This window comes from Caloenas nicobarica, chromosome 7 (genome assembly GCF_036013445.1).
Source record: "Caloenas nicobarica isolate bCalNic1 chromosome 7, bCalNic1.hap1, whole genome shotgun sequence".
NCBI lineage: Eukaryota > Metazoa > Chordata > Aves > Columbiformes > Columbidae > Caloenas > Caloenas nicobarica.
In genome coordinates, this window is record NC_088251.1 from 14305292 (window position 1) to 14322339 (window position 17048).

General features: G+C 51.1%; 1 protein-coding gene across 3 annotated transcripts; it reads right to left on the bottom strand.

Moving 5' to 3' along the window:
* Nucleotides 1-214: 214 nt before the first annotated feature.
* Nucleotides 215-14233, bottom strand: MFSD13A (major facilitator superfamily domain containing 13A). Of its 3 annotated transcripts, XM_065638891.1 has the most exons (10): nucleotides 14182-14212; nucleotides 8293-8378; nucleotides 7717-7985; nucleotides 7170-7249; nucleotides 5891-6340; nucleotides 4865-4982; nucleotides 3759-3855; nucleotides 2859-3030; nucleotides 2091-2284; nucleotides 215-1877 (listed from the first exon to the last, which is right to left on the bottom strand). In XM_065638891.1, exons 3-10 carry the CDS (start codon nucleotides 7879-7881, stop codon nucleotides 1624-1626), a joined length of 1530 nt encoding a protein of 509 aa, XP_065494963.1. In that variant the 5' UTR covers nucleotides 7882-7985; nucleotides 8293-8378; nucleotides 14182-14212; the 3' UTR covers nucleotides 215-1623. The 3 variants fall into 3 exon arrangements, with proteins under 3 accessions (XP_065494963.1, XP_065494962.1, XP_065494964.1); XM_065638890.1 differs by lacking the exon at nucleotides 8293-8378 and having other exon boundaries at nucleotides 14182-14233; XM_065638892.1 differs by lacking the exons at nucleotides 5891-6340; nucleotides 8293-8378 and having other exon boundaries at nucleotides 14182-14233.
* Between the last annotated feature and the right edge of the window lie 2815 nt (nucleotides 14234-17048).

Below are 17048 nucleotides of genomic sequence, written 5' to 3' on the forward strand. Positions count from 1 at the left end.
CCCCAAAAAGGCAGGTGATACCCCAGCCTGCTGCTTCTCTGTCCCCTGCATGGGGCCAAGTCCCAGCATGGTTTTGCTGTGTTTCTCCCATACAACCACAGCACCACATGAACCCAGCCAGGTGTGACCCACCTGTTAGAAAAATCACCAAGCATTACAGAAAAGATCCTCTTTAATTTATGAAATGAAGAATCAATTCTCAAACTTGGTTAGAAGTTGCACAAATAACTTACGAATGAACCATCAAGAGCTACAGAAGCCTCATGGCAGGAACACCTTGGTCCAAGGCAGAAGGCAGCCACGTCCTGAGGTAAGATGGCAGGTTTGCGGGCTGAGACCACAGAGGGAACCTGGCACTAAACACAAACAGCCCGTCCCTAAGCACACAACAGCTTTCGAATGCTGCCTGCACCCCCCTCCCGCAGGCAGCACAGGGCAGAGCTCTGCTTTGGCACATTTCCACCTGTCCCCCAAACATGCTGCAGGGATTGAGACCCTTCAGTGACAACCTGCCCCAACTGCTCCCAGCCAGAACCAAAGACCAAACCCCCTGCTCTCCTCCTTGGGTCCATGGCTCCGCAGCCAGGTGAGATGGTCAAACTCTGGGCCACCATTTCAAGTGGAGAGGAGCTGAGGTATCCGTCTCTTAGCACAGAGGTAAAATCTCAACGCTGTGACTGCCCAGCATTTTGTCAAACAGGCTCCTAAGAGGAACTGAAGGCACAAAAGCAAGACCTGGTGTCTCCTCCAGGCTGTGCTCTCCCCCTGTGGGCGGGGAAGGCACCGGGCTGCACCACTGGGTCACCTCTGCGGCCCTGAGCAGGGAGGCGCTTCCATCAGCTCCATCAGGGGTTGGTTCCCTGACCTCGGGGGCAGCAGAGGGGAGAGGAGGGATAAACACAGGCAACAGGATGAGATGTTCCAGCTCAGTGCTCTGAACCCAGCGCCTTTCCCAGCCTAGCAACAACTCCCCCTGCAAAGACACAGAGGAGGGAGCCTCAGCACAAAATAAGCACAGCCAGCTGACCCTGCCTGTGCAGGACATCGTCCTGGGAACGATAAATGCATAAGAGTGGATTTGGTCCAAGAACTGCAAAACTGTATGTGGGAGAGGTGGTATCAGCTACTGGGAAAGGCCTTCAGGGTCCTCTCAACCCCGCTGTTCTCCTGGGTCACTTGGTCCCCTCACGTGCCTCCCACTCCACACCCCAAAGCCGTACGGCTCCGGCAAAGAAGGGCTCCCTGTGCAGCCTCCTGCTGAGCTGGAGAAGCTGCGGTTCCCCAGGGCCACACCCAGGGCAGAGGACTGCACCAGGGATAGGTCTGTCTCTAGCCCACACTGCAACCCAGCACCTCCCTGCTGGGATGAGCAGCCCCCTGCTCCCCGGGCCAGGCTGGGATAAAATCCTCTTGCTCCTGTGGCCAAGTGATCTATCCCAGGCCCGCGACACTGAACAACTCTGCCTTCTCCAGCGACCACCTCCTGGAATGAGTAAACATTGGCATTACACCATTTCACGGTTGAACCCTAAACCTCAGGGTTTCTCAGCCCACAATCCCTGTGCTTAGCCTGCAGTCCTGCACCAGCCTGGAACCAGCAGTGCCTCAGGGGCTCAGACACCCCTAGATTGTTTTGACCTCCGGTGCTCGGCCTTCTGTCAGGCTTTGGCGTTGGGCCTTCACCATCTGCAGACGCTTCCCATGCAAGCTGAACTGAGACCAGCTGAGGAGCTGCAGCAGCGCACATGCAATGGGTACGAAGACAAGGAGGTAAAAGCATCCCTGACGAAGAGTTGGCTCCAAGGCTGCAGCAGACTCCAGCTTCGGCTGGGCACTTACCACGTTGCTCAAGGGGTTGCGTTGGAAGATGTCGTAGCCTGATGGCAGAGAAGAGTTTGTGAGGCTGGGGACAGCGGGGATGGACCCTTATCCATTCTGAGTGACTGGCCTTGGAGATGCAGAGACCAGGCAGAGCTTAGCAAAAAGGAAGAGCCCTCCACACCCACCCAGCATGCAGGACATAGTGGAGAACACTGAAGTCACAGGTCCACCCTCTCCTGCCCCGCTGCTGTCCCCAGGAGCATCCTTACCAGTGTACGCACAGAGCAGCCAGGTGCCGATCAGAGGGGCGAAAGTCTGGCCTGGCTTGGTGACCAGAGCCACCATCCCGAAGAGCAGCGCGGAGGCTGCCTGCTTCCTACGGTTCAGGACAAGATCCTCATCCACCAAATCAGTCACCACCAGGTTGAGCAACTTACAGGTCCCTTCTGTGAACACCCGGTTGCTGCAGAATGACAGGCAAAGAATTGAATAGGGGCATCAAGAAACAATGGGAGGAGGTGCAAGATCAGAGAAAAATGGAAAGAGGGTGAAAAAGGTTCCCCCACACTTTAAAAAAGCATTTCAGAAGCCCTGGTTACAGGAAGGGAGTACTGCTAGCAACAAGCCTTGTGTACCTTGCAGCAATGCCTTGGATCAGTTCTGACCAGCCACACAGGCAGTCCTGGGGACAGGAAACACTGGGCCAGAGGCTCACAGGCAGCTGCGGTACCTACTCAGGGCTGTGGCCCCAGGCAGGCTGCAGAGGAGGAGAGAAGCTCAGGATGCTGCAGGCTGCCAACAGCCCTTCCAAGTCTGTCTCCTGAACATTGCTCCCTCCCTCACTCTGCTGCAGGCACAGCCAGTGGGCTCTGCAGTGATCCATCCCACAGTCAGGCGCTGTCAGAGCTGGGAGCCACGTGGCTTCTGTGTGACTCTGATTACTGTACCCTGCTTCCCACTCTTCTCCATACAACAGAGACGAGACGTTTCCCTTCCCAGATGGCAGAGGGCAGGAAAAGTGAGTGCTGCCTGCCTACCTGGCAATGAAGATGCAGAGCAGATACACCTGGTCAGGTCCTGCCAGGAGCATGACAACGCTGAGAGCCAGCTTCAGGAAGAAGAGTCCTTGCACCACAGCATAAACCCCATAGCGGCGGCAGAGGGACAGGAAGTAGAGGTTGTTGAGATGGGGGGCAATGTAGGAAACACCTGAAGAGAGACAGAGGCACAAATAGCTTGAGGGAATTTCAGTATCCCCCAGGAGTGCTACCGAGAGAGAGAACAGGCTGGCTATCGCCAGCAGGGCTGTAGGACACATGGGACAGAAGAGCGCCCACGCACATACATAATGCTGCGGCAGATTTACTCAGTGGCTTTGTGGCACAGCACACACTCCTCCTGCCAAGGGAGGCCACCCTCCATCAACCTCATGGGCAGGAAGGAAGAAAAGACTTGCCCAGTGTCATGCAGGGGCTGGGACTCAGCCCTGGAGCAGAAATGGGAGGGACAGGACAGTGTGACCAGACCTGGACCACACAGAACCCTTCCAGGTTAACTCCAGGACATATCTCTGGCAGCCTGTAAATGGTCTGTGTGCCACACAGAGAAAGGGATTAAATTCAGGGCTGTTCCCGGCTGCATGCTGGGGACACTATCTGCAGCCACTAATGCTCAGAGCAACACCTCTGTGGAGTCTAGGCCAGAGTCCAGCACACCGGGCTCATCATCACTAGAAAAGGCTCCCAATTACTTCTGTGCTCAGGAAGGGCAACTCAGAGGTCCCAGGGAACCATGTGGGATGTGTACATGTGTGAATCTTACATCCCAGAGACCTGCATATGAGCATACCTCTTCCCAGATGGAGTCTGGGAAGAGCAAATCCAGACTCAGGCCAGGTCCTAACCCAGCTGCTCCCTCCAGTCCTACCCAATGCTCACCAAGCAGGAAAGATCCAGTAGAGACCGAGATCTGGTCTGACAGCAGGTGCTCCAGGAACAGAGGGAAGAAGTTGCTGTTAAAGTGGCAGTGAAAAACCTGTGAAGGCAGCATGCAGATGAGCTGGTCAGCGGGAACAGCAGTAAGAGAGGACAGAACAAGCTAACAGCCCTCTGGGCTCTGTTATCCTTGGAGCCCTATGCCACGGGACCATGCAGGATGGGCCTGGAGTACTTCAGCAGAGCAAGAGCTTGGCTGTGGAGTTTACGACATTGTAGGCTTTGAGACTGCAAAGCTGCAATGCCACCAGCCATGCCCACCACGTGCCTGGGGTCAGCACCGCTTCCCAGCTGCCGAGGCATTGCTTGCAGGGCTCCTGCTCAGCACGCAGCGCTGCTGGGGCAGGCAGGGCAAGGAGGTGACAGCAGTCACCACAAGGCTTTCGGGGGGACAGTGGCGTGGCAGGAGGGAGGAGGCAGCTGTCAGGAGGACAAGGATAAGGCAGCAGCGAGGCTTGAACACAAAGATGCAGACCTGCATCAAAAGCCTGCCTGAGGAGACCTGAGGGATACCCAGGGAGACGGGAGCTGTACCTGCAGCACACAAAGCTGGGCAGGCTGCCAGCATTTGGTGGTAATCACTGAGGAGGATGAAGAACAGAAATGGCAAAAGCCAGCTGGGAGGTGGATCCAGCTGGACAGTGAGAACAGTGATGCGAGCCTCAGGAAAGCAGAAGGGAGGAGGAGACTGTGCTTACAGCCAACACCAGCAAACTGCACTCCTGAACTCGTGCCTTCCATGAGCCTTGTGCTTCTGTACCCCAGATGGGCTGCACAGAGCTCAGCCAGCCCCCGTAATCCAGCCTGCACTGTGGAGAGAGGAAAGGAGCACCCCACAGCTTGCTAAGGAAGTATCCTCAGGTCACAAGCAGGGAGAGTGGCTACCAGATGCTGAAACAGGGAGCATATGCAGGAAGCTCCAAGAACAAGTGGGTGCTGGAAACACCTTTGCCCTTCCTGGGGAATTCCCATACTGCTGCATCACCTCCTCTAACAGCCAGAGCCAGCGCTCATCCTCTGAATCACAAACATATCGCTGCTGCGCCTACCTGGATGAGGTTCATGCAGACAAACCAGAGGAAGTTGTGATGCCGGGAGAGCTGCTGGAGATACTCTGCCAGGGTGATCCTCTTCTCCTGGGGGACAGAATGTTTCTCAATGTACAGCCTGAAGGGAGAGGAGGAAAAAAAAGCAATGGTAAATCCCTTGCGCCAAGCCGGGGAGTGCCCCCAGCTCTCCTTGTATAGATGCAGAGCTGTCTCTCCTCAGCTCCCATCCCAACCTTACCTCTCCCTGGACCAAACGAAACCAGTAGAAACTACAACAATGTTTGCTTATTACTAGCAAGAACCATAGGCAACAGGTCTCCCAAAGAACATTCGTCTTCTAAACCCAAAATTCAGATTTCTGTCCACAGAAGCATTCTCCTCTTATTAGCCATTCCACTACACGTACGCTCCTCTTCCAGATCCCTGCAGTTAGCTCACGTGGCAGATCACATCAGGATGTGCTGTGTTACTACAGCATAATGCTGGCAGCTCATAACAAAGTAAGGCAGCCCAGGGAAAAGCAAGGGAGCTGAATGGGGAAAACCAGCTGCATTGTGGCCCACCAGCAGCCCAGCCGCTATAAGGAAGCTAAAGCAAGCAAAAGGGTAAGAGACATTCACTTGTCCGACTCCACAGGACATGGGCAGCGAGGTGGTCTCATGCAGGAACGCTTTCATGATAAGCTGCTTCTGACATTTTACCACTCACAGGCCTCACTGGGTGCTCTAGCTATTAACTCATTTCATATTCCAAACACTGGATGGCTCATACAGCAGGTCAGGGCTCTGCCTCCAGTTTGGGCCAGGGATGTCACGAGAAAGTTTTGTCATATTTTCAGAGGGCCTTAGGAGCCAGTGTGACAGAGGTGATTCTGAAAACTGTATCAACAGACAAGAACCACAGACGATTAACAAAAGTCCGCCTTGTCCTGGATCTTACCACAGATTTTATTTGCTGCAGTGCATAACAGAACGCTGCAGATCTATGCCAGGCCTTTGTCCCTGCTGCAGAACTGGTGACACTTACTCTTTTAGGGTTGATTCCTGGTCCCATTTTGCTTTCCCATCAGCCTCAAACCGCTGGCGGAGCAGCTGTGTGGACAGGGTAAAACCAATGATGGAGCAGAGGGCCAGCACGACGCAAAATATGCGAAAGGAAAAGAAGTCCTCTTTGTTCCACACTGCGTAGGACATGAAGACAGAGAGGGAGCCTATGGCACTGAAGAGGGAGCAGTAGAAGTTGAGGCTAGTCCTGTCTTTTGCTGAAACAGCCAGGTCTGCGAGCAAGGCGTTGTGATGGAGGTCAACCATGGTGAGAAAGCTGTCGTACATGCAAAGGCAAAGAAGGAACTGCAAACCAGGATGAGCCCAGGCAACCCAGAAAGCCAGGAAAGAGATGGCAAAGAGAGGGCCATTGTGACTTAGAGCTCTGAGCCTCTTCAGAACTACTTCTGGGGAGGAAATCTCTGCTCCTGGCCTGCAACAGAAGACGAAAACTTTAGACATCTGGACAAAATTCTGCATGACCATGTATTCTCCCTCTCCAAAGTGGTCATGTAAGTGGCATAGACACAAATACAGCTTTTGCTCATGTAACAAGCACCCACAACAGATACCTTCTCAGCTAATATCTGAATGCACTGAAAATGTGGGTTTAAGAAGGCCAAAAAACATGAAGGAAAGGGTTGGTTTTTTTTGTGGTATGTTTTTTTTTTTTTTTCTCCAGAGCAAGCCTCTTCCTGATAGCACTGCACTGTCTGCACTTCGTACAACGAAAATGATTTCAACGAGCACTTGTAATTTTTACTAGTTGCAGGAAGCCACACCATGATTTGCATTACAAGCTTGATGTAAATACGTGAGAAATGCTAATGGCCAACAGTGATCCACGACCCAGTGAGTTGGGGAACAACTGGTCTGAGGCATTCCAGGTGGAAATAACTGTCCTTTCCCCCCTTGTGTCTCCCAAACCACGTACAGACACCCTCCAATACCCCACTAAGAGGCCTGGCCATACAGCAGGGGCTTGAGATTTTAGATGACATATTTCAGGTTCTGTATAAGTCAGGTGATTTTTAAGGGTTAGGGTCACATCTACTCAACACGTGTGTGACTTCCTCTATACAGACAGGTACTAAAATAACAGGTAAAGATGCCTTCAAAGATGCCAGGAGAAAGAGGTATTTAAGAGTTTCACACCCCAGAAACCATTCCCGCCCCATCATTTTAAAGCTGCCAATTTCGCATCATCTCCCGCAGAGACTAAACAACTTCCCAGACTCTGCTGGAAGTGGAACTTAACTTACTGCTGCGTGCTAAGGAACACTCGGTCGCTCAGCCAGCCAAACAGAGGATCATTGAGGCTGTTCCAGATCAGAAACACTGTCTAGGAAAGAAAACAGGACAATGAAACAAACCACAGGACAGCTCCCGCAAAGCCTCTGTTCTGTTAGCAAAGCAAGCAGTGCTGAGCTGGCATAGTGAATGACCAGCAGGAACCATCCCAGAGCACCTTCCCTGCCCCATTGCTGCTGTTCGATCCCCCTGTCTGGGGCAGCTGCCAGGTTAATACAATGAGGCCAGTGGTTTTTCCTGCTTGTGAAACACCCCAACAACCCCAGAGGAAAGGCGGTCTTAAGAACAAAGTCTGTGTTTTCTATCCCAGCTTGTTCTATCTTTATGTAAGTGGGACAAACTGGAAAGCCCAGCTCAGCACTCGGAAGGGTCCCTTGCTCCCTTCTCCAAAGAGGAACACTGCTATCGCAACTAAAGCCCTTCACACTTCTCACAAGGAGCGGTCTCGGTTTCAGAATTTCTTACTTGAGAGGGCAGAAGCCTATGGATAAGACTCACCTCTCCTACCCAAAAGGACAGTTTATCAATCTTGTAAACAGAGACGAAGGTGTCCACGTAGTACAGGAGGAATACGTTGTGCAAAATGGAAACAAAGAGCGACAGGGACCCGTAGATCACTGCAGTGGGCAAATGAAAAAGCCAAGCCAACAGTCGCAACCCCATGTTGGTGCAGTCAACGTTCAGCTCCCTTGATCACCTCCATTTCAGATGGGATGTCTTATCCCAACACCTGCTACACCTTTGTTGGGGCCAATCCATGGTTGCTCCTGCAAGACAGAAAAACAATAAACAACAACAACAAAAACAACCTTCCAAAAAAACCCAACAAACCCCACACCAATGAAACCAGGTTCAATTTCTTAATTAAAAGTTGAAGCAAATTAATTGATAAATCTTTGCCTGCAGAGATCAGAATTCATATTGCTTTGAGGAGCTGTTGAAAAGTGGATTGGAGGGGATTTAACAGATTAGAAGCTGTCTGCTGCACTACAGCTGTTTCACTAAGCTGAGGCCAGGCTGCGGGCTCCCAGAGGTACAACTGTCTCCCCGTAAGCAAGCTGCCCCGTCCTTTACCCTGTAATGTTGTTATCCAGCAAGCAGCCGATTAGCTCTTCCCAGCTCTTAAGAGGCAAGGTCACAGGAGGAATTAAGTTATATAGCTGCAAAAAAACAAAGCAGCCTTCAGAAAAATACACCTAGTCACTGACATTTTTAGATACCAGTGTAAATTTTTAGCCAAATAAAAATGACAGCAGCTGTGATGTAATCTCACACGTGCACACTGCTTTCCCCCCACAGTCACAGCTGACTGCACCTGGGCTGGCTCAGACAGCAGTTATTTATGGCAGGCAGCACTGCTGCTTTGTGGCATGACAAGACACAACCAGAACATGATGGCACGCAGTGGACACACTCCTGTCACACAATAAAGGCAACCAAAAGCCACTTAGCAGCTGTGCAGCTTGTCTTGAGGTGGCCTGAATTTTAGGATCAGTGTCTGAGACAAAGATGCTTTGGCTGGACAGCAATATATATATGGAAATAAATGGTAACAGCAGTTTTATACCAGAACAAGTCACTGTATGTTCACAAGGGGCTGAGGTGTGAGGGGAGGACTCCTCACACCAGCATGGACCAGAGGTGGGACCACAGTCCTCCCACAATATACTCCCGTGCTTTTCAGACCGAGTTCCCTCTCGCTCTGAAGTCGCTACAGACCAAAGACAAAACACAAGGCACCTCTTCAGAGGCACTCGTGTGTCTGGTAAGATGTTAAGGGTCCTTACATCAGTGTATGTCAGCTTCTCCAGCCCATGCCACCCTAAGAAGCTCTGTTCACAGCGTACACATGATGGGTGACAAAAGGGTCCCTGTCTTAATGCTGTCACAAGTACGAGAAAGGGCTGAAGTCACTCCTGTTTCAGCACCCTGGGGTCTGCGTTCACCCAGCTCAGACACGTCATGGGGACAACTTCACAACGTAGGATAAGAACCAGCACATCAGAAACGGGAAACTACGCACCACACCAGCCTTCTTGGGCTTGCGACATCAGCAGCAGCAAGTCCAAACGGAAGACCAAGGGAAAGAATAAATGGCTAGTATGAAAACCGATGAAACTCCAGTCCCATTCAGCATTTCCCAAAAGCCACGAGTCTGACCACCTCTAGGCAAGATTAGAAAAGCAAAAATAACCATCCGCTCTGCCTAGCCCAAGGAATTCCTCATAACTAGTTCAGAAGAAGCAGGAACAGCATTTGTTCCAGTCAATTACATCACTAGATTGAAACTGCACAGCAGCTCCGCTCCCGGCCAAAGCGCTAGACCTCAACTGGATCCAACTGCAGAGCCCTCGTGGAGCTGAGCCACTGCCCTGCATCCCCGACCCGCCAAAACCCACCGCCAGACGCAGCTAAGACACTGCTTGGAAGGGAATTCAGCCAGACAGTGAACTTTTATAGGTGTAATTAAAGACAGACGAGCAGCCTCAAGGGGAAATTGCGTTTTGTGCGGTCATGAATTGAAAAGGAATCAAGAATTTGTGATGTGTAAAAGGAAAGGTTAAGAAGGGAGAGCTAAGCCAAGTGACCCACCGATGAGCCCTCTCTCTCCCCAGGAGCCTTCTGCAGAGAACTGGTTCATGGGCAGATGAAGCTACCAGAGCACTGGGCACCCTCATGAATGCAATGGAGAACACATGGACAGCATCATTTTGCACCGTATGAAACCTCAGCGTAACCAGACCTTGACCACTGTGTGCACCTCTAACCTCACAACAAACTTCCTGAGACAGAGATGAGGGCGATCAAAGAAGGTCAACTAAAGCGATTCAGGGACCGAGGCAGCTGAGGAGAGACTGAATAGCTGGGACTCCAGGCAGAGAGGAAAGGCTGAAGGGGGACACGACCGAGGTTTATGGTGGATAAGGTGAAGGTGGAACTATTGTGTGACAGGACACAAGAGCTGGGAGCATTCACTGTAACTAGCAGGATATCAGTTTAAAGCACACAAAAATACTTCTTTACCTGACAGGTAGCAACCACCTGACTTTTGCTGCCAAAGAAGGTTGCAGAGGTATTATTCCCTCTAGCATCCCTAATCTGAAGACTTCGCGTGCTGGGGGTGGACGAGCAGAAAGGCCTCCAGCCAGTAGCCCGGCTCTCGTGCTCTCCCCCTAAATAGCATTTCCTGCTGCTGCCATGGAGCAGAACATGGGGTCTGACCCCTCAGGGCAGTGCTAAACCTAAACCTGTACTTGGCTTCACTACCCAACACCTGCTTGAAAGCAAAGCCTGCTCTACGCTTGGTCCTTAGCGCTGCACTTTACACGTGTACCCATCCAAATGATGCTTCACTAAGCACATGATGCACAAGCCACAGCTGCTGAAGTTTCCAAAGACACCGCATTTTGTCATTTATATGCTACGGCGCTGTTTAAAGAAGGCAAAGTTCCACTTCTCGCCGCCTTCTCCCTCGTCACTCCCTGACAGATGTGCAACCCCTCCAGCCAGCTGACATTTTAAGTCATTTCACTTTGCTGGGATAGTTGTTAGGTCATTTTTCAGGTTTTTATTTTCCCTCCCCATCTGCAAACATGCAGATGAAAAGAAACAAATCAGAGCTGTCCGTAAAAAGTCAATTTTGCTTCTACGTCCAAAGCATTGCATTATTTAAGCCTGCCACACTGGTATTTTCATAACCTTTTCTTTGGAATTGAAATTACTCATGGAGTATGTCAGAACTTTTCAACATTAGGCTTTAAGTAGTAATGGGCAGAGGAGCTGCAGGAGGGAATAGCTATCATTCATTCCCACTGAACTTCTAACACATACTCATAAAGCAACAAACTCGTAAATTAGAAAGTAACGAGGCTTTATTTCAGAAACTCCCACCTCCGCATCTGACATCTGGCATTGCTCCTACCAATGACGTTTGCAGATCTTATCTTCTTGAGAAGGATGTTTGAATACTGGCTACCAGGAAAGTGTTGCTTTTGTTTGAGAGTGCTGGCGTACGGCGGCTGGAAACACCACAGCTTGGGGCTCGCACATCTGTTCCAACTTCCCAGCCAGCTCACAGCTGGATTCACAAGTCATCATGTCCCACGGCAGCTTAGCAACTCTTTGGCCTTACAACAAAGCTGAGCTCCAGCCTTCCACAGCGGAAGCCGGTTGTACCAAGTTGGCAGCAGAGCCGCATACGTGAATCTTGGCCTAACCCAGTCTTTTAAGCGGGGCCAGATAATTCCTATATGCTGAAGTTGCCACTCAGGAACCCGAAATAGCCATCTGCAGACCTGACCACAGTAACAGGATGAGTCTCTCATTCATTCCCCACTATATGGGAAATGCAGGCTGGAATATTCCAAACAATACTTTAGGATACGTCTGTGCTTGCTCCAGCTGCCACTATGCTGCCTCTGCTGCCTAGTCTGAATTTTGGGTAGCTGACTAGAAAAATATACCAGCTCTGTGTCTTTGCATCCACTATACAATAAATCCATCAGCTAGATAAGCCACCCAAAAGGGCACCCAATTTCTAGACATTCCTCATGGCCAGACAGAACTGAGTGGCTGGTGGTCCAGCCCCAGCGAAGCCAGGCTGGAGCTGCGCCTGTGCCAAACCTGCTGCCCTGTGACCTGTCCCAGCACAGCGTCTGGTGCTGGGTACATTCATTCCTGACAGGTCCCATAAGCGACATTCTCATGCAGAGGACACAGCTGTGGACGTCTTCCTCTGGTCGGGCTAATTCATCGGTGACAAGTCTGTTTTGTAAGCACAGACCAGGTTCTGCACGCTCCTTCCTACCCAGCGCATGGTACCCCAGGAGGCCTCCGAAGCACAGACACCCCCGTGGGTCCTCACCCCATGGAGCTACTTAAATTCTGGCAGGACTCTGTTCAGTAAGAGGGAAACCCATTCATGGAACTATTTCATTGACTGAAACTGAAAGAGACTCCACTTAAACAAAAAAAAAGTCTCAAAATCCTATTCCTATCCCAGGAAAGCTCCTATCTAGACATACTGCACAAAATTAGGCTCCTCTGACCAGATTTGATTCCATGTACCCTCTTAGAGGCAGATATATCTCCAAGACTCTCAGTTTCTCTACCATACTACTTCTGAAATCCTAACACCACATCTCCTCAGATAACCCACTTGCTGATGGAGGCCTGGAGGGAACACCAAACACAGTCCCACGTGAAACGTTAATGAACTCCCCAGACCCCCAGCAGCCCGGTATCTGAAATGTAAAGCAATGAAGCCTTTGAAAACCTGATACCACCTGGGTCAGACAAGGAAACGTGCCACTGCGAAGAGACTCTGATGGCACCTCCCAGCAGTGTTTACCAATTCAACAATCACAGATGGCTCTGTATCACAAGAGATTTGGTAATAGACGGCTCTGTATCACAAGCGATTTGGTAATACCCTTCTTACAACAAGCAATCACGTGCTTCTATCACTACTGCAGAGTTCATACACGTCGACAGAGCTGCCACACAGACAACAATTAACACCTTGAACCAGCTGGTAGTTTCTATGAAACTGTGTTCCCGCAGAGCAATCTCATTAAATCAGATCTCATTCTGTAATGAGATTACAAGGTTCGTTAATAGAGGTAACCGGGTAGATCTCATAGTCTTGGAATCTGGTAAGGCGTTTAACTTAACAGCAAGGTACATCCCTTTTCTTAACATTTCATTGTTTTACAGTATAAGAAAAATATATTAGATAAAGAACTGTTTTCCCACGATGTTATCATCCGCATAAGTGCTAATCCTATAGCAGACTTCCACAACACTGCTATGGGGACCATTGCCAGGTAACCCTGGCCTAAATTACAGATTTGGAAGTAAATGTGAAACCTTTATGGAAAACAACTCCCAAGAATGGAATCACAGAAGCTAGAGGATGGGATTGCTGCACATATAGAGCCTGTCCTTGTTAAGACACAACAGGAAGCACAGGTGAGCGGTCTGGTTTACTGCTCTGCCCATGCAAGCTGGGAGCTTCTGCTGCAGTATCTCCATCTTCTCTCACCAGGGAGACTTTTCACCAAGGCAAACCGTTCGAAGAAGCTGTCGCCTCCCTTCTAACTCCCTGGCTTCGGCCACCAGCCTCATGTCGCTAACCAAAGGGCCAAAGGAAGTCCAGCTGCCAAGGCCACCAGAGATCTCTGTGACTTTTGGGCCGGATAAACACAGCCACAGGTCACCAGCCAAAGCAGCCAACGTCACCCATGCGGGGAGCAAGGTGGTGCCTGCAGGGCGAGGCGGCAGATGGGGACGCCATTCCTTTGGCTACCAAGAGGACAAGCCCAAGCAGCTGTGCCACCCCCAGCGCCCCACCCGCAGGTCCCTCCACGCCGAGGGGACGCCTGGCAGCCCCGGCAGAGGACGCGGTGGCCAGGCAGGGCACAGCCTGCGTTTCCCGGTGGGCTCAGGCTCCGTGGCAGCCGAGGGCCCGTCTGGGGTTGTGCTGCCAGGCGAGGGGAAGGTGTGACAGGGACATGGCAGCCAAAGCACCGCTCCACACCTCCGGGTTGGGTGGGGCGATGCCAGGGCCATCTCTCCTTGCCGGGACTCAGCGAGGGGGTGCGAGCCAGACCCCGACCGGCTCCAGAGCAGGGACAGACGGCCTAAGGCCCTTGCCCACGGGCACCGACAGCAGACAGGGACGGCACCCCCTGGGCCCACGTGGGCTCGTCCAGTGTAACAGAGGGAGGCCCACACCGGGGCTCTACCACTGCAGAGAGGGGGGGAACGTGTCACCGCACGGGCGGCGCCACTGGGGGGTAATCCCCACCCGGACAGCCCCACTACATTGAGGGGGGGTCCCCCGCACCCCGCTCAGACGGCCCCGCTGCAGGCAGGGGGACAAACCCAGGCCGGCATCGGGGTCGGGGAGGCACGGCACGGCACAGCACCCCTCCCCGCAGCCATCCCCTCAGCGCCTCCTACCTGCGTCCGTTACCGGCGCTGCCTCCGCCGTCCCGCCGCCGAACGGCACATCCGCGCATGCGCGCCTTGCCAGCTCCTGAGGCCATCTTGTGTCCTGGCAAGTGAAGCCGCCCCCTCTCGGCCGCCATCTCGTGTGAGGTCACCTCGCCGGGAAGCAGCTGAAAACCGCGCCGGCGGCCTCGTCCGCCTCATTTGCATTAGCCCCGCCCCTCAGCGAACACGAGTCACAGCCGGGAAGGGCTCCCCGGGGCCTTTCTAGCCAGAGCGGGTCCGCTCCTCTATGGTCCATCCGGCTCGGGGGGCGCCTGTCGCCATGGAAACGCTGCTGGGCCGGGGGGACCCGGCGGCGCGAAGGCTGCGGGCGGCTGCTCGGCCGGGCTGGGTCCCGCCACCCAGGCCTCGTCCCCTGGGCTGCCCTCCACTGGGCAGGCTGTCCCGGAGCCTCCCACCCCTCCCTCTGGCATTGTGGGGCTGGAGGAGAAACGGGGCCGGGAAGCACAAGATGGTTCCTGGTGATAGCAGCTGGACTCGGTGCATTTTCACCTTAAACGCCTTGAACTGCTCCAAGGGAGCCTCAAAAGAACACTGTGCCAAGCTGCGAAGTGACAAAGTGTAAACAAAGCAACACACACAGCTGCTCAGGGGGCAGGTAGCCGTGCTGTAATCCATCACATACCCTGCCTGTCTCTGGCCTTAGTTATCAGCTACTTATCACAGAATAGTTTGGGTTGGAAGGGACCTCCAAAGCTCATCCCGTCCAACCCCTCTGCCATGAGCAGGGACATCTTCACCCGGATCAGGTTGCTCAGGGCCCCGTCCAGCCTGGCCTGGGATGCCTCCAGGGTTGGGACGTGCACCGCCTCTCTGGGCAGCTGGGGCCAGTGTTTCACCACCCTCAGTGTAAATGTACTTAAATGTGCTTACACTTGTCTCCCAATATTCATTTACATTACATCCCATATATTTCAGAAAATAGAAACAATTGTTGTCCTTCATTATTTAAGTTCTCTCTTTGGAGCCTTCTCTCGAAGCAACTCCTACTTCTCATGTATACATCATCTTCCACCTCACACCGCGAGAGTTGCTCCCACCCAACCATTCACAAATTTCACCAGGGAAATTTGAGGTAAAAGCCTAACTGAAAAGTAGCATTGCATCCTATTACTTACCAACATTTTTGTGCCTTAGACTTACTATCATCCTCCCAAACAGGTAATTTTTTATAAATTCATAGAAGCAAGGCAATTAATCAGTTACCAGGTTTTGTAATTAAAGAGTGATGGGTAGGTATTTAGCTTTGGCTATTGAGATCACCTGCAGCAGAGCAAGGCATTCAGTGCCCGTGAGGAGTGTGCCCCACTGCAGCAGTCGTGCTGAGCAGTGATGAGCTGACCTTGCCGACCAAGTCACCCTTTTTAAACCTGTGTGGGGATTTGTATCTGTAAAAGCCCACGGCAGTGCAGGTGCTGACAATACGGTAGTGCTGATGGGAGTCATTTGTGTGGCCTCTTACTTAATTACAGCCTACTGAATGTGCAGTGAGTACAAATACCAGCTTAGTTGCCTGTTGCTGAGTATAACTAAAAAAGCTTGCGGGGCCAAAAGAAATAAAAAGTAGGGTGTCTTTCTGAAGTACCTAGTGGTGGGCTCTTTTCAATGCTACTCAGTCTGTTACTTTAAAACTTACAGTTTTTCTTTGAGTGTTGCTAAGTGTTTTGCTACTTTGAGGAAGACCATGCAGTTTTGGTGAGTGCTTTTGATGTTTTCTCTGTTGGCTTCATGTGCCGGCTTTAGCTGTTCCTTTACTTGTGTCCTCTATCCTTGCCATACCTGAGTTTTTAGGTTTAAGTTCTATTTGTTTGTCTCTAAGGCATCTCAATAGCTTAGACATGTATCTTGCCTTGGCTTTAGTAGTCTTGTCTACAGGCACCTAGGCTTAAAGCTCTCTGTCTGAGCATGTAATGTAATTACTGAAGGAATGAGCTTCCTGTTGCTTTTGTTAGCTACAAGGGCATGTTCAGACAGGTATTGCAGCCCTGGTTACTATGAGAAAGCTTCTGCAAGGTGTGATGTGGTATCTTTGTGTACCTCCTGGCTCTGTATGTGTCGTTAAGGTACGTCAGTGAAAAGAGACTATAGAAGGCAAACTGCCTTAAAATCAAGTTGTGTACCCTACTGCTTCTTGCTTCTCAGTTAAGTGAAGGCATCATCTTGGCTGTTTTTTCTCAGGATGTGAGTACCTGCACACCAAACAAATGTCTGTCTCTGTTTTCTGCACTTATGACTAAAGACTAGTCTATGTTGTAGTGTTTTACTAGTTGTGATAGCAAAACAGTACTAGTGCTAGCTTAAATATTTGTAGTAGTAGTATACAACTGAGGTGTTCTGCACTTCGCTTGGGGTTTTTGAAAGCACAAATGCTAAAACCCCTCTGGAGGTTATGCCTCTTTCACCCCAGCACATCTGCTGTTTTATGTAGTAGATGCAAGTCCACATATAGTAGCATAACTCAGTTGGGGCATTGATTCATTCTAGTGCTCTAGTCTGTAACTTTCCCAGCATCTCCTGCTTGTGAAAGGTACTAATGTAAATTGTTATTGTTGTGTGATGATAGGCTTTAAGCACTTTAGTTTGGAGAAAATGACACATAAGGGCTTTTCTGAGTGATTGTGTTCTTGGAAACAGAAGATTGCCTTTTGATTCCCATTAAAAAATCAATAATGCTACTTGGGAGCTATGTTCTGTATTGTCTAAAGACCGTAACAGAAGGTAGCTGGAAATTCTTTTTTTTTAATGTATTACGTAGTTGTTGATCAGCAGATGAGGCAGCTGTTTGCCTTGGAGGCTGCAATAAGAACAGTATTCCC

Bases quoted from the DNA above. Each gene is read 5' to 3' on its own strand.
- MFSD13A (XM_065638890.1), bottom strand. From the start codon at position 7,881: ATGGGGTTGCGACTGTTGGCTTGGCTTTTTCATTTGCCCACTGCAGTG. The intron at 6,341-7,169 runs GTAAGTTAAGTT...CTTCTGTTGCAG, and splicing joins GTGTTCCTTAGCACGCAGCA to GCCAGGAGCAGAGATTTCCT. The intron at 3,856-4,864 runs GTAGGCGCAGCA...CTGCCTTCACAG, and splicing joins TCTGCATGAACCTCATCCAG to GTTTTTCACTGCCACTTTAA.